The sequence below is a fragment of the Protopterus annectens genome, chromosome 7.part0 (genome assembly GCF_019279795.1).
Source record: "Protopterus annectens isolate FY-2018-M chromosome 7.part0, PAN1.0, whole genome shotgun sequence".
NCBI lineage: Eukaryota > Metazoa > Chordata > Ceratodontiformes > Protopteridae > Protopterus > Protopterus annectens.
The window spans coordinates 1,024,605,503-1,024,623,857 of NC_056739.1; the positions used below are offsets into that span (position 1 = coordinate 1,024,605,503).

Sequence of the window (18,355 nt, forward strand, 5' to 3'; positions counted from 1 at the left end):
TCTGAGAGCCAGTTTGCGATCCATCTTGTGACGTAAGGGTTTATGCCCAGGCTGGTGAGCTTATCAATAATACCTGAATGGGGAATGGTGTCAAATGCTTTAGCAAGGTCAAGGTAAGCCGTGTGAACCTCCTTTCCCTTATCTATAGCCTGAGTAACTGTCTCAAAGAAATCCACCAGGTTCAGGAGGCATGATCTGCCCTTGACGAAGCCGAACTGTGTGGGGTCCAGCGACTGGAGGTTCCCAATCTCTCCATTAATGAGTTCCATAATGATTCGCTGCATAGCCTTACAGATCAGACTGGTCAGGCTTATTGGTTGGTAGTTATCTACTGCATCTTTGTGAGATAAGGACAGATTTGTTTCCTATGGAGATACAACAATTCATTTCAATACCACATTAACACCAAGTAACATTAACTGTAGGATTCCAACAACATTTTTTCTTTTTTTAATGAATTTGCCTGTACAGTTGCATCTATACTAGTCTGATTACACAAATACAGAAGTTAATACTATAGAAAAATACAATGACAGCATCCTCAGAAGATTTGTGTGGGTCACTGAGAACTGTTGAGAACTGTAATCCAGTCTGTTGCGACAAACGTAATTTCCTGAGTCACAGTTTTCAGTTATAAAGCCTAGGAGGATAATTTATATTTTACATTAAAAATTATGTTATAACAATTTGTATAAATTATAGAAGATGTAACCCTTCAAGCAGAGTGGAAAGGTTAGAGATTTTTCAGTATATCAATGATACTACCAAAACTTATAGGTTCATAGGATGATACTAGGCTATTGGCCCAGAGGCTCTTATAAGCCTAGCGAAGAATTTCACCCATGTTCCCTCAAAGTCAGCACCTGTTTCCCCTGTCCATCAGGGACACAAGTGGGATCCCAGGTGTGTATTTTCTGTTTCCCATCCAGTCATCCTAGCTGGATTTCATTCTGTTTTGATTAACATAATGAATTAACATCTGGGAAAATTAATCTGATGTTGTGCAGTTTACTCATAAAATGTACGCAGTTAAATTCTCTCAGTCTCCTGAAGTTTAGTCAGTACACCCTCTTATTCTGAGGAGCTATACATAGGTGCCTATCATACAAAACTCAGTATCAGAGATACATATTACTGTATGAACAATTTCCAGTCCTGAGTTGTATTCCTGGCTTTTCAATTTTAGGTGTTCTTTTACAAATATCCATCCTACTGGATATGCACTAATGAAAAGAGGTATACCCTGGTACCTGTTATATGCATTTTGTTCTCTAAGTTAAGTTTTATTAATGGCCTGGATATCAAAACCTTCCAAGCAAAAAGAAAGTTTCTAAATCACAATTGTTACTGTTGTGGTTTCAGGCATTTTGTGAATCGACATTCTCCCCTAACTTTTATATTGTGTATTTTTATTTTTTGTTTTTAATTTGAAGACATTCAAAAAAATGCACTACGAGGAATGAGAACTTCATGTACACTCCTTGTACTCCCCATATACGAAGGTGAAGTCCCCAGGTGAAAAGTATTCCAGCTGACTGCACATATCACTCTTGGCCGACAGGCACAGAATTCATTTGTATGTGACTTTACGTTCTTAGCCAGTGAATGAATGCCAGCATACCACAGCATGCAAATGCTGCATAATGGAGAAAACAGACATTCACAAATAACTGCAGACCAAAGGTTCATAGGTTAGTATACAGAAATACAGAAATGCACAGATACTTGCAGTATAAACATTCATTTGGGCATGCAATTTGCACTGACAGGTGTTGTCTCCTATGGCAAACATATGTGCCGTGTCAATAATGACATGGTAACTGTTAGTTGGGGCCAATGCCAACTAAAGACAAGTTGCACAAGGCACTGACTCTCTGAATGAGGAAATCTTGGCTTCTATTTCAGGAATGGCCTAATGAATCAAGTCTTTACTTCCACACAGTCATAACATCTCTGGTATAATTGCCCAACAGCAAGGACTGAATGATGACGTCTTCTTTCCAGTGAAGGTTTTATTTTACAAATGGCAATTTATTATATGCATATTATTAATTAAAGAAAAAATAAAAGTAGTTTCTCTGCTAAGCTACAGTTGACAACTAGCAACATGTTGTGCATTTTAATAAATTACTTATCGTTTATGTTACATTTTTCCATATTTACATAACATCACAGAATCAACTCCAATGCACAATTCTTACAAAAATGTTTATTATATTTCTCTTTCTATAAAACTCGTTGCTATTTCTCCTTATTTGTACTTGTACCTTGAGCAGGACTAAAATGGCCCATGTAGATCAGTGCTTTAGCCTGGTTAAAATAAAGATAAATAAATAAGGAGAAACAATACAAACCTGTAAGAATTTGGATCTGAATGCTCCTGGAGCTGAGTATCTGAAAGAAAAGCGTCATCTTCTTCCTCATCATCATCACTGGGAATACTTTCATCAGAGTCATATATAACACCACTATCTGACACAGGCAAAAATGGCTGTAAAAGGCAATTATCAAAATTTACAACATAGTAATATTAACTGTTTATTAAACTGATCTAGTTACACAAAGACAAGGAACAATTCTAAGCTCTGATTATTCTGCCAGTGCATAACAACACAAGAGTATATCAAGACAACCCTCTGTATCGACACAAGACCATCTTTAAATTAACAAATGATTACTTCATATCTGCAGTGCAACATTCCAGGAGCAGCAGGATGTGCAGCTTGTAGCCATTCAAGTGAATGTAAATTATGCACCAAAATGCAATACCACCAAGGAAAACATGTGAAGGGTTTTAATCCCCCCCCCCCCAAGGTGGGCAAAGCCAGCAGCTGTTTATAGTAAGTAATGGAGTCAGGGGGAGTGCAGAGGATGCAGCCTACTGCATTCAGGCTCCAAAAGAAACAAAATGTACTTGTTTTTTGGCCTTCAGCCATCTTGTTTTAGCTAGTACTTTTTACAGATAAGGGCTTTTGCTCCTGTAACTTACATGACGCTCTAAAGTATACATTTTAAGGAATATACCCACTTCTCATGTAGTTATATAGCTCATTTATGGGGTTCATATGGTTCACAGGTAAATACTAGGCTAAGTGGAATTCCAACCCATTTTTAATCTAGCCAGTTTCTCTTTCAAAGGTAAAACTCAAACCCTGTACCTTGCATCTGTGAGGTAAACACCTCCGTAACCATCATTCTACCCCCAAGAGCATAATAACACCCATTTGTTAACCAGGTATGCCCACTGGACACACAGTTACTTTCCAGGGGTGAAGTAACCTTCTCACGGTTACACAGCTGGCAAATGAGGACTGAAAGAATCAAACCCTGTACCACAGGAAATACAGCAAATAGCATTAACCCTCAGTGCCAACTGCCAAGTACTATGACAGTGGTAAACATGCTCCCCTATGGGGATTAAACTCCACCCATACAGGTCATTACAAAGACCACCATGGCACTATGAAATTTGCTTGTTCAGTGGCAAAATGGTCTGGAAGCAATAAAACCAGTATAATGTTAAAAGCTTGCTCCACAAGCATAACAGAGAATGGCTGTGATCTAGTGACCTCTGGGTTATGGGCTCAGCATGTTTCCACTGCAAAACGTTGTTGTCTCTTACATCTCTCTACAACATCATGAGCCATGAACAAATTTTCCAAAACTGTACAACTTGTCATACCTTATTCCTGCACAAACTAACCTGGTAAATTTAATTCTGGTTTCAACTCTATTCTGACTTGCAAGACAGTCTACATGCAACTCTGGAAGTACATGGGTTTTTAAATGTCAAACATTCCCTTACTGAAATTTTAAAATGTTTAAAGCAGAGCTAGTGGATGGAGAAGTACGACAATGTCAAACACTAATAAAATCAGACACTATAAGAGCAGAATTAAGAAACTGATGACAACAGAGCTATGTGGTGCCTAATATGATGTAAAAGGTGAAGTGAAAACCTACAAAATCAGCAGCCAGCTGTCCTAACTAATGCAAGCTAATTTCATACTTTTGAGTGTGAGGCAGACTTTCATAAAACAGACTCCAATACATCTAAAGCTACAATAGAAGAAAGTCTTCTTATGTGAGAAACATGCTGGAGACATCATGGACTTTACAGCCGGCATGAAAGGGTGTTCCTTTACTTGCTGTACAGACAATGGGTGTTAACAGAAAAGGAGGATGCATGTGAGAACAGGGCTCAGATATGCACCAGTTAATTAAGCAGGATCTCCAGTGATACTGAGATCAGTTTTATATATGTGGAAAATTTGCTGAACATTTTTGCAGACTCTATATTTGATCTGTCATGTAAACATGACAAATGTGCTCATGACTCACTTGCCTCAATGCCCAGTTTGATTGTTATATTTTCCTACTTAAATGCAATTCGAATGTCATATCTGGGATAAATACAAGTAGTTTGTCAGAAAAAAAATGCAATAATGATTGATGGAAATAAGGATTTCTGTTAACATTCCTTTATTTAAAACCCTATTTGCTAGGAATACAATTATTAATACAGTTATTTGGCAAGTTACATAATTTAGTTCCAAATGGTGTTCCAAGTCATAGTGACTTTTTTAAAGAAGGAAATCATAATTTGTGACACTTTAATACAAAAATGGCTGCCCTAAAGGGTTTGAAAATTCAGTTTGAGACAGTCAATAAAAGAGGGCTTGAGAAGGGGAGCAAGATTGTCAGGAAGGGAGAAAACTGCCACAAATTGACAGTTTGGTAGAATATAGTCAAGCCGAACTTTATTGAAAAGTACATGCTGAAGATCCAAACAAGTGCAAAACTACCACTGGCAAAAAAAAAAAAAAAAAAAAAAAAAAAAGAGACAGAACGGGCAGAAAGGGAACTGAAAAAATGATCTGTACTTAAGTACCCTAACAGATTCAGTGATACTTATTGTTGGGACTGCCATCTCTTTTGTGAAGTGTTGGATAAGATTATGAGAGTTTTTATTTTAAAGCCCTCTGACATGGTGATGTGATATAACATGAAAGGTAGTAATTGTTGTTTTCTGTTGAGGTGAACATGGGAAAGAGGGGAAAAGGATCTTCCCATAGAAAAGCCTTAAACTTGCATAGTCTGAAAGGGCTAAGTCACTCTGAAGTACCCTTTTATGGGGGAAACTTATATCTATTGGATTATTTACGAAGTAGAAAGTTCCTAATAGCAAAGCAGATGCTGCACAATGAAGCTGACAATTTGAGAAGGCAGTAGTGCTTTGTAAGATGGCAGAGATCATGGCAGTCCTTAACATAAGAAAACTGTAACCAAGTGAAGAGAACTGTTACTATGGCCAGACTGCAGTGCTCTCATCCCAAAGTGATATAATAAGCTGTTATGGGGAGTCAAAATGACCTCCACCACTGATTTATTTTATGTAGTCTTCAATACATTATGAATTTTAAAGGATCAGGGTTAGGGCATTACCAAGGTGCCTGAAGAATGGCTGCTTCATCTGAAAGCTCATATTTATCAGAAGAAAAATCAGCAAGAGAACTAGATTAACAAACAGGGGGGCTAGATTAACAGCCACAACAGAAGCAATAATTGTAGAAAACTGAAGAAAAAATAGCAATGGAACAGAAGATGCTGCAGAGATTAACTTTGGTACATAAAGCAAGTCAAGCTGACTTTGGTACGTAATGCAAACACTACTAAAAACTCCTGTTGTCCACCACGGCAGTAAAACTTGATACTAAAATCAAAACTGTAATAAAAAGAATATAACATAAAGCAATCAGTTTTATGTTATATTCTTTTTATTAAAGTTTTGATTTTAGTTTCAAGTTTTACTGCCGTGGTGAACAGGAGTTTTTAGTAGTGTTTGCCTTTTCTTTTCCTCACTGTTGTCCTTCACAGTGTAAGAAAGTTTTTTACCTATTGGTACGTAATGCAAGTCAAACTCAAAGTATGACAGCTGGTGCAGCACAAGACATCAGTAGCTTGAATGTGTGGCAGCAAGTCAGTAGACCCAAATAAATGATCAGAAAAACGAAATGTCAGGAATTAAAGGAAAAATAAATGACAGTAAGGAAGTAGAGGAGGATGTAATCCTTAGAAGCCTGTGACAGTAACTCTGATCTGCAATCACACAATGTCAAGTTTATTTGGGTAAGGAAAGTGTTACCCATTGCCCAAGAAAGTGAGCCCATCTACCATGCAGTCTTAAGACCAAATGCCCCTAGTACCCTAGTATATTATTTGGTGCCAATAGCTTTGAGTCCATACTGTGATATATTAATTAGCAGTAATGGGGAGGATCATGAGACCTTTGCCCTAGTTCATCAAACATGTCTGGCTAGAAAGAAAGACCCATCATGCATGGGTCTGTCCTTCAAGTCCTGCTAACATGAGATGTCCAATCAGTCACTCCTCATTTTAGACTATTAAGCCACACTGTGGTGACAGGTAGGCTTTGGGGATAAATAGTCCACTGTCCTGAATGCTCCTATTGAAAACACACAGGAATGGAGGACTCAAGAGAATGCTTCAAGAGTACATGTAAAATTCCACTTGCACAGTCACAGCATGGTGCTAGCAACTCTGGTGCAAACTCCAAGGTGGATGTTGGGGGTGTGAATGATATCAGCATTCCACAAGTTTCACATACTTTGGTATGCTACCATAAGTCCAGGAACATACAGGAACCCTTCTATTTATCCCTTCACTATGGACTGAACAAATGGCACTTCTGGTACTTTCTGCAAACTACTGTATCTTGCCTATGCCTCAAGCAACACAGGCTGATCCTGCATTAGTCCTGATTAATCATCTGACAGTGAAAGGAACACTCAGACGGCAGAACTGAAGAACTTTCCAAAGTTATCCTGTTAAAAGTGTGTGGACCACAGCTGTAATTCTTATAACTGTGAGACAAAAAGTACAAAACTGGGAATCAACATATGAAGTCCAAGCCTGCAGTGCATTAGAGTACTCTCCTTTTTCCAAGGAACAGAGACTTTGGATTTAGTAAATAAAATAAAAGAAGTGTGGGGGGAGACCCCCTGCAAAAACACCTTTACAGTATTTCAGCAAGTTTCAACATTTCTAGTTTTTAGTTTGTTATTAGATTTAACTTTCTACATTACAGCAGGGCTCACAATTACAGGTCTCAGAATTCAGGTAGGAAGCCCATTCAAAATTATGTGAGTTAGAAAATCTGAGCTGCATGATGTGCTAGAAAGAACTGAGCATAATGGCTGAAAGCATGATGCCATAGTCTCTTGCAAGCATGCCATGTATCCAACAAACACAGGAAATTCAGATTCCAGAAGAATTGTGAGAGTGTCCTCAGGAAGGCTATAAGAGTTGTTACCCACTGCAGAAAGACCTTCATACTATAATTTGCCAATACCACTGACCTTTTAACAAATTGTAAAACAAAGGAATGGTTGCAGAACAATGATACATGACAAATGTATTTACTAACTTCAGATCTGCTCCTCACAAAATTTCTCAAACAAATGTTGCCACACAATGCTTCCATTAGCAAACAATTTTTTTATTTTAGAATTAGTTCTTTCAGTAATCATGCCCACAGTTTCTGTATTATTTATTTTATTTTACATGAATTTATACAACTGTATTTAACAAAATAAATGTATATCTTGATTCTTAGACTAAATATCAAACATACTATTTCTTTTATGACTGATATTTCTAGTTACTCAAAATTTTACTTCCACCAAAATCAGATGTCTTTCCAGTTTTGCCTTAGATTTTAAATGGGTTGCACTGTCTGAAAGAATGCATGAACAGGAATGACACATTCAAATAAAACAGAAATGGGGGTAAATATACTAATGGAGTTTAGCATGAGTTCAATTAATTTTCTACTGCTCCCTTTTCCTTGACACTCACCATTACTTCTCTGTTGCTCCCTGACCTTTTCTTAATACTGTTTTGTCACTTTCGTTCTACCTCTCTACACCAGGTCATTCATTTTCTTCTACAACTGTTTTTCTGAATATCTTTTATGCTGAAGCTAGTGTCTCAGAATTTCTCTCATTAAGAGGAAAAGCAAACAATCTCACTGAGCTAAGAATGAATTAGAGCGGAAACAACATTGCATGTCTTTCTCCACTGCTTTTGAGTTTCCTGCATAAAAATTTATGCTTAAAATGAAACATATTGTTGCTGACTTTAAAATTCTAACAGCTCATGTAGGCTGGCTTGTGTTTTGATCTGAGGAAAGGGAGACTGCCTGTGCTCTTTTTATGCATCTTAGAACAGCATACACTTTAGTGAAGAAGCAGACACCAAATTACTTGAAATACTAACTAGATAACTATTTTCTGAATGAAAAACTCTGTAAGGACTACTACGGGCAAAAATTAAAACACATACAGTATTAACTTATAAAGTTATAGATAACATAAACCTGCCTGCAGTACACTACGCAGTTATTTATTTTTTTTTTTTTTATGCAACACTGAAAGTTCTCACAGGGTAGACATATTTATGTGATCTTGGTTTCTTGGAAACCAATTTTTGCCAATAATGCACTGTTAGAACAGAAATGATGAGATTGTTTGCCCTACTCACTTAAATCAGATTATAATTTCATTCACTTATAATAAAAGACATGAAATACTGCTAGGTCTGAGAACCTTCAGTAAAAGTGTCTCTGCCTCATAGTGACTCTTACATATTTAAATCGTACATATGTATTACATAATCTGTAAAACGTTCTTGCAAAAATATAAAGAATCACTCACAATAACAGCATTGTAAGTGAAAATGTGTGAGTTTCAGATTCCGTTTCCCAGAAAACTTCCTTCTCTGCCTCAGCCAGAGTATCTTATTTCCTGGCTTTCAAAGTTCAGATAATTTGTAAAGTTGCTCTCAGTGGTTAATCAGTTCTTTTTTATCCTTCAAATTACAAGATGTCTAGTAGGTTTATGGTCCTAGGATTGGGGGAATGCAGCTATAAATAACAGTACATGGTAGAAAAAATGAACTTTTGCCTGAACAGCTTTATTATCCAAATAGGTTTGAAATCACAAAAAAGACCTACAGGTACCATGCTATGTGTACCTTCCTTGGCAAGAAGCATTCAAATCTGATGGGCGAAATGACGTAAAGCAAGGAAGACAAACTACAAAAGAAAATACAACAAGGTTTCATTCACCCTAATATGACATGTACTCAGAAAGCTGAGTAGAACAGACTTGACCCACTGGGAAGAAGCTGCTAATTCATGCATTTTTAGCATGTGGAAATGAGAGGATCATTCCATAGGAAGGAAAATGCACTTTTGGGAAAGGGAAATATAATTAGCAAATATTTGTCCTTGAATATTTTTCCAAAAATAATGACAAACAAATAAATAAATGGAGGACACATGACAGCCATCTAATTTACAGTATTGAATGACTGATCAATGATCTGTATGGGGAGTAAATATTCTTTGGATAAATGTTTGCACAATGAGCAAAGCAAGGAATGGATTCTGAAATGGTAGAAGTGTCAGTATATCTATAGGAGCTGCATGAAAATAAAGTGAGTGATTCTAGTTCTGACAGAAAAAAAAGATTAAAACAGGAGTCACTTAAAAAGACAATTTTTTATGTAGGAATGCCCCTCTATGCCCTCATGCAGACAGTGCATCTCCATGCACCCATCTTCTATTATAATTAACCCTTGTGGTAAAAAGATACTCATATTAGCAGTAACCTCTTCTACAAATCTATTTTCTGAGGAATTGCTCAAAAAGTTGATGGACATACAGTGTACTGACAGTTCAGCTACTCCCGGTCTCATGGGTAGTGCCCTCTACAAGATTAACATGAACAGGTGTTTCTGAGATGAAATCTACTTACCAGTATTACACTGGATGAGTCAAACTCATTGAAACTTCACTTCCTAAAATGTTTATACATAAACATCAGCTCTACTGCAAGTCTGCAATATTGTGAGCTGTGTTTCTCTTTTATTAAGTGTTTTCTCGCCTCTCCCACGCTGATGCTTTCCACCACCAAGATGGAAATCATATATATTTTGAGGGGGCAAAGTCTTCCACATGAGGGGTACTTGCTTCTTGCAAAAATGAGTGGTTAAAATGATTTCACCTACACTTTTACCAGGTGCATCATTTGGGCATGTTTGATGAATTCTGTGTACACTTGGTGGGTTGGATATCATTGACTCATAGCAGATCCCTTTAAAGTCAGATCTGTTAGATGCTACTGTCATTAGTGTCAATAAGTCATACACCTCACTTTGGAGTATACTCAACATAAAGTCTACTTTATTATGATACCAAACAAACACTAGTTTATCTAGGCAGCAACTAAATATAGCAACACTGAGATTTATCTTGCTTTAACCTAAAACATACCCTTTGCCCATAAACCTATTTGTCATGCAGACATCTGCATAATGTACTACTGACAAAAAAGCTTGTGTAAAGTACCTTTGCTACAAAATAGTCCCACATGCTGAGCTCAGGTGGAATGAACTTTTCTTTGTAGGATGGTCTCTCAGCAGGTACAGGTGGGGGTGTTGCAGCTTCTTTTACTGGTCTTCCGGGTACTAACATTCTCATGGTAAACCTACGGCGATGTTTGTCCATTTCTTGTGATGGAACAGGAGGGCCTTAATATGCAAAACGAAACACAAATATGAGTAACTTCAGTTTTACTATGAACAGTTTCATAGAGCAAGGTCAGAACAAATGTGAAAATTTGCTCAACAATTACATTTTACAAACTATTCTGCCCAATTTAATGGAAAACAAAAGCAACACACTGAACTGTGATACTCCCTTGCTTCTAGTTTTTAGAAGGATGGGAAATGAAATCCTAAGAAAAAGAAGGCAAAGAAAATTTATAAAGTAAACTATCAATAACATTAATTTATAAACAATAAGTTACATTACTTTATTTACAACATGCTTCCTAAAAACTACATAGCAACAAAACCTTTCAGTTTGACTTCTGTACAACAAAACTAATTTAATATGTTAATTCTGCTGTAAATAATGACACATACAAAGTTTGGATTCCAGGACTGAAAACATTTAGTAGAATACAGAAAAGATAATTATGCAGAGCATAGCCAAATACAGAACAGATAAGTATGCAGAACATACAGTGAGTGCAATTTTTCAAGATAGTTTCATTTAGAGGTTAATGCATTACACAATTCCCAGCCATTAGACTTCCTAACAATTCCCACACTGACATGTTACTGCCTTAACAATCTACATGCTTTCAGCAACTGAAGCAATGCTGACACCTTCTCCACTTTTTTTTTCCTTCAGAAAACAAAACAAAACAGTTAATGAAGTTGCTAAGATGCCTAATCAAATGATAGAAAAACAGGAAATTACAAGGAGTCATGTCAGCTACTGGACAGCACACCTACCTCAAGGAAGGACAGAATGAAGGGTCGATATATCAGATGTATGAGACAATAAAAGACTTATCGCCATGAATGTTACTTCTGTGTAAATAAAGTTAATTATCTGAGGAACTCCCATCCAACAGAATACACAGTGAAGTGAAACTTTTGTAGGGAGAAAGCAAAAAGAAAACTAAACAATAACGTACAAGGCAGATAAACAAAAGCAACAGTCCATGAGTCAAAAGCGTATGTATAAGGTTATAAAGAATATAAGTTGCCAAATCTTACAGCACCACCCTGCTCAAAAGTTTCTCTAGGTTACAGACTTCAAAATTTGGCAAAAGTGTACAGTTTTGGTCTGAAATTCTACAGTGTACACACCCTGCAAAGCTGCACACACCTTTTAAGCTATGGATGCAAGCTGCTACTCTATGACTGGAATGAGTTTTGGCTACCCTTGATGTTCCAGGCAGTCTCATAGTTTTGCAAGTTAACTTTTTAAGCTGACCTGATTTAACAGCGAATTTCACACTTCATTGTTACATGTGAAGAATCATGGTTAATATTTGAGAGTTTTGAGACTTGCACTTTAGAATCTGGAATTTCAAATAAGGCATTTAGAATACATAAACTCTTGTACAGTGATACCATTTTTTTATTCATTTTATGATATGTGTTTAAAACTTGTAAGTTGTTATAATGCTTTGTGCCAGTTTACAATTCCATGCATTGTTGTATTGAAAAGATACCTAAAAAATGGATGTCTTTTGGCTTTTCCCGCTTAGGGGTCGCCACAGTGGAACTCCAGTCTGCTAATGATTGGCAATGGATTTTTACAGTGCCGAGGTGCCAGCCTGATGCCCAACCTTCAAAGATGGCATGCCCATTCACACATGCACCTACCTGCATGTCTTTTAAACATCACTTGACTGCAGGGAGGACATGCAGACTCCACACAGAATGCGCTCCAGCCGAGAATCGAACCGGAGAACCTCTTGCTGTGAGGTGACAACGCTAACCACTGCACCACCGTGGCCTCATGTATTGAAAATATACCGAACGTACATACTGTTTCTTTTATGTATTTTGCTATGCTTACCTAGTATCTGTTATCTGCACTTAGTGATTTTATCTGTTCTCATATTTTATTTGATTTTACTTGTTTAGTGTTATTTGCTTACTTAGTTTAACGTATTTGTACTTCATGCTTTAACTTAACCTAATGTCCATAAAAAGCTTGCATAGTAAAATCCAGCTTCTAAAAGTTCCAACCATTACATTTCTCTAGAAATTTTTAAAGTATATATAATTGAAATATTTCTTATATAAAGTGAGAAATTATTCTTCAGATGAAGGAATTTCTATGATAAAAATCCATGCCTCTGTTGTAAAATTAAAGCTTGCATGCTCACCTACATTAATTCCATGTGATACAAAAGTAATAAATAAATATGAAGACATAAAAACACTGCTATCTCCCTATCCTAAAACCCTTCTTAACAATTTAAATAACAGAAAATATAAAGAACAGTGTTTCAGTCCATCTTCCCTTGCAAGGTGCTGTAGATACTCAGTTCAGTTTCTGCAATACTATTGGATTCTTTCAAGTTAACGTGTTTAGCAAAGGGTGAACAAAGTGTGTTACTGTCAAGCACATTAACCAGCAAGGTGACAAACATCATTCACTGAAATCTAAAACTGGTTAGACAAAGCTGGCATTCTTTTAAACCAGCACTGACTGAACACAGGAGAAGAAAGAATTGACATTAGTCCATATGGAAGACTTTTTGCGAAACACTAATTGCAGAAGTGTGAGAGAAAGACATCAGCTATTCACAGGTCTCTGCAGTGATGCAGCCAGGACTAAGAAAGACTTCTGCAAATTTGGCTCTCTGACAGAAGTGAAGAGTATCTAACTGCATATATACATATATATATATATATATATATATATATATATATATATATATATATATAGTATTAAAAGACTCACCGTCTGATGCTGTAATGAAACTCTGTGTGTGTTATAAGCAACATAGTTTAAGACGGAGGAAAAAAATGTTTGGTTTTGAAAACTGTAACCTCATGCAAGTATTGAAACAAGACTGCTGCACTTACATTTTTACTGGAAATGCTGTTTGCAATTGGGAATTTTTTTACATACAGAGTGAATCAGGACTCTTGTAGTTTCACCGTTATTTTGGATTATGGAGTTGATGAACTCTATTTAAACATGGAAGCAACAAAGCTTTTTTTTTGCAGTGACTGTGGAGAAGATCAAATATAACATACTTTTTTAAAGAAGTAAAACCTGTTTTTTATATAAGCTACACAGGACAGAGGAGACAGCATGCTTTCTCAAATTCAGTAAGCTCAGACCTTGATAATCTGCCTGTGTATCATCACCTGTAGCTAATAAATATTTCTAGGTACTTTGCAGTAGGTTAAGCTACCATACTGTTAGGAGTAAGGCATTTTACATGTACTAAAATTATTCTATTGCCAAATATTTGTTGTAAACATTTTCTTCAAATTATTCCAGTGCATTTAATTAAGGTGTTATATATTTAATTTGTCTTACTTATGCTTTTACCTGATTTTCTGTTAAGTAGAATTATTTATTTATAAAAAGTTCTGGCTGGTGTATTTTTTATTAGTTTATATGGTTAAATTCATACCATTCATGTGCCCATTGGCAGCGTGACTTCTTGACACTCATCCTTTTGAGGACAGACTGTTTGGCTAGAAGCTACTGCACACATCAGTTGACTCATTGGAAATGTGTTCAATAAATGAGGTCAAGATATCACCTTGTGCCACACATGGAGAAAAGGGGAGCTGATACCTGAGATTTATCAGCAGCACTTCCTGGGAAAAACAGTTCGATAAAGTATTAGCTACTGTTGGTAACAGTGCACTAGAAAACACTAGGCTCACACAGAGGTCAGCAAAAATCTGGGAGCCAGTGTCTATAACTCTGTTCTAAAGATGTAAAATATTACGCTTTTCTGAATGAGTCAGCTGTTGATAAAGTGAGGCAGTAATAAGCACCTGCTATACACTCTTAAGGCAAATCAACCCTCACATACATAGGTGATAGTAAGAGGTGCAGATTGCAAGACTGTAGCCCCTGACTACCACACAATAAATTGCTGCCAGCTTTGTGTGATTTAAGGCCAATATCCCTATACCTCACATATATAGTGGCAGCAGTGCAGGTTTCAAACCCTGTAAACACTGCTCCTGAAAGAATCAATTACATGAACTCTCTTCTTTTAGACAAGTTGAAAAAAAGGATATAAAGTTTGCATTATCATTACACTTTCTTTATGAGTTCTAGGAAGCAGATCTATTGTCCACTGTCGAAGCAACAAAAACAAGGTGAAGTTACTTCAGTATACTTTGTCATACAAGTGCTACAGCACCTCGGTACCATCTGTCGTAAGATCATAAAAAGACTACTGCAGACTCTTGAAATAAGTTCCTAATGGAAATGTTTGGGCTGTTAACACATGGATAACAATATATTTTTTTCCTTTGTCAATATAGTATGTGTGTTAGGACTGTATATGATTTTATGACATAACAAAATGGAAGAAAGTTCCACTGTCATGTCTAGTAGTATTCCACTCGAAACTATCATTTTTTTTTTTCATTTTTAAATCAGTACACATGATAAGCTGCAAAAAAGCATACTTGGGTCAAGTATGGTAAAATTAAACTGCAATTAATTTCCTTACCCACCAGCCCTTCAGCAAACGAAGATGATTTACCTTTAAAATGTTTAATTGCTGGTAAAATAAAGTCTACACTTTGGAAAAAGAACTTAATTACTTAAGGAGAAAGGATAATATATATGTTTGGGAGTGTGTATAACGGGAATGGATTTAGTAGATAGTTTTAATTTTTTTTTTTCATTTCTTAACATAGTAAATAAACTTGTCTCTATCAAGTTCTTTATCAGCCACAACCCAGGCCACAATGAGAAGGGCAATACATGCAGAGGGTTTAGCCAATCTCCCAATGTGTTTCAGGGAAGTGAGGGGAAAACTGAAATACTGTGAAAACCTACATAGGCACACAGAGAACATGCAGATTCCACAAAGACAGTAATCCAGAAGTCAAAATGTATCCTGGAGCTTTGACAGAGAGAGAAGGAGAGAGAGAGAGAGCTCTTAGCCACTGACTTACCACAGACTCACTGTGAGAGGTAAGTAATCCATAAACATTAATCAGAATTATACAACAAGCTGACAGCAACAGGCTGAGAGTAATGGATTTGGTCAGCTGAGTGGTTCTTATTTTCGATTTAGACAAGCAGTTGTAAACTCAATCAGAAAGTAAAAGTAAAGTAAAGCTAAAAGACTGTATTTCCTAAACTGAGCTTCAGATTGTACAACACTTGCACTATGCTACACAACCTTTTTTTGTCTGTTGGATCCACTAATTATGAATCATTAGCATTACAATAAAGGGTAATCAACAACCATTTTGGAAGAAAATGTACAGCATTACACAAAAGATAATTTTCATCTTTTGTACGGTGTTCTTAACTTCGTGATATACACAGTTTCTGATAGTGTGTTCTTTGTTTTGCAAATACTTATATGTGCATGTTTTCACTGCTATCCATAAAGCAAAAATTCTTCTGTCTCCAGCGTTTACAACACTGAAAACAAAAATGAAGAAAAACACTTTCATAAACACAAACAGAAAACCATGCAGATCTCAGGAAAAAACAACTAATTTATGAACCTGTTATCTAAGCTTCTAGTGAAATAAAAATAACAAACACCCACAGCAACCAGCACTCAGCTCACCACATTTCTTGGGTACAAGTTTTGCATCAGACTCATTCTCACAGGTTGTTGATATATCTGTCTGGCATGAAGGATGTGATTCTTTAAGTAATGCAGTTTGATCTGACTTTTGTATATCAGTGCATGCTTCATCACCACTTGTATCGGATGGAGATTTTTCTGTTGAAGAATCAGTTATTTAGATGATTTGTTTGTACAGCACATTTACATACAAAGCAGTCAATGTCATTAGCTGAGTAATGGCTCACATACTCCATTACACTATATGTAGTCAGAAAACATTTGACAGTTACAAAACTGCAGTGCAACTACATTTACAAATTAAGAAACGTTATGTATTTGTTAATGGTCAGAATTACATTTTATATGAAAGAGACAACTAGCAATCACTCTAAAGGTTTTTGAAAAACAGATTATTTTTCAAATAGACTATCTTCTTAAGTAGATCTGGGCTAACAGGCCACATTAATGACAAATAATGCCTTTGTTGAACCAAACCGCAAATGTTGATGTGCATAACACCAAAAATAATAATACAAAAAAAGTCATTATAATACACATGCTCCAAGGGAAAAACATCGGTGCCTGCAGTCCTTATTTGCAAGGGCAAGCCAGGCTGCACCCCACCACACTCCCTGCTACTTATATATTCTAACTCTAAAATTGCACAACACTGCGAAAAGCAGCACAAACAAAACTATAATATATTATTCATTCAGCATTTGCTACAGAGTGAAATACATCAAGCTTTGTTAGACATCATCTAGAAAAATAGGCACTGAAAGAGCTCTAAGGGTGAAACCGTGCAGTGTGCATGTATATACACTGGTGTTTAATAATAGCAGATATTGTCGAATTGTATCACTTGGTGCTGGCTGGACTTGTTTTCGGTGTTTTGTATATAAACATATATATATATATATATATATATATATATATATATATATATATATATATATATATATATATATATATACACACACACACACACACACACACATACATATATATATATATATATATATATGTGTGTGTGTGTGTGTATATATATATATATATATATATATATATATATATATATATATATATATACACACACACACACACACACACACACACACACACACACGTATGCGTGTGTGTGTGCGTGTGTGTGGCTCCATTTGTTTTATTTGTGAAAGTGCTTGTCACATGTCAAATCTGTAAGAAATTTCGTAATGGTCAAATTAAGAAATTATGCTATAGTCAGACATCATGAGATTGACTGTAATATAATTCAATACATTTTTTCCCCTTTTCTATAGGTGTACAACCCTGGAGTTAAAGTGGGGAAAAAAGACCCCCATGTAAAAGAAAATTATTGTAGGTTTACTGTCAATTGCGAATGTAACATTTTTTGTTTACATTTGCGATCCCTTCATTTAAGTGTTTTTCATTTCCAGTAATGGTTATCATTAATGAGATCTTATGGTGTTTTCCATCAATAAATCTTGAATGTTGTCTGCGATAATTCTTAATACACTCAAGTATACCAATATGTATGTATGTATGTCTGTATATATATATATATATATATATATATATATATATATATAGTCCAAAAAAAAAACATAAAATCCAGCACTCGCAAGTAAATCAAACCTTGTAATCCATATACCAAGGAAAAAGGGACCCAAAAAACACAAGTGTATCAAGCTTTATTCCATTAGAACAAACATTGAGGCAGCATACATAGCGGCCATTCGGCTTCTTCAACACAGACCGATGACCAGTTTCGCCCCCTGGCGTCATCAGTGTGAATTCACCATAAAGCAACCATAAACATTTAAATACCACAAATCCTACTGTGATTAAAGAAAGAGACACATAAGATGACATTTCAGAGCACACGTCTATATGCAAAACAATATTTAAAATACACATACAGAAACCAGATGAAATGTATAAGCATATATAAAATAATATATAAACATATACAGATACATATAACAATGCTTGGAGGAAGTTGGGAATGAAATCTGTAACCTGCAAGGACTGAACAATAAAGGAACATTGCTTGACTTGAACTGTCTCCTGAATCCTTCTTGTACCAGGGACCACCTTGCATGCCCAGAGCTCAATAATCCAGGACTCTTGTATTTTATTTATCTGTTCTGTGTGTTCTACATGTC

General features: G+C 36.0%; 1 protein-coding gene across 1 annotated transcript in view; it reads right to left on the reverse strand.

The window, feature by feature from the left end:
* The window catches only part of DMXL2 (Dmx like 2), a 1,902,820-nt gene that overhangs the window by 428,055 nt on the left and 1,456,410 nt on the right, over positions 1 to 18,355 (reverse strand). The window contains exons 34-35 of the mRNA XM_044076363.1: positions 10,433 to 10,614; positions 2,355 to 2,491 (exon numbers count right to left, since the gene is read on the reverse strand). Of these exons, the coding sequence (XP_043932298.1) occupies positions 2,355 to 2,491; positions 10,433 to 10,614 (319 nt within the window). The remainder of the gene's footprint in view (positions 1 to 2,354; positions 2,492 to 10,432; positions 10,615 to 18,355) is intronic.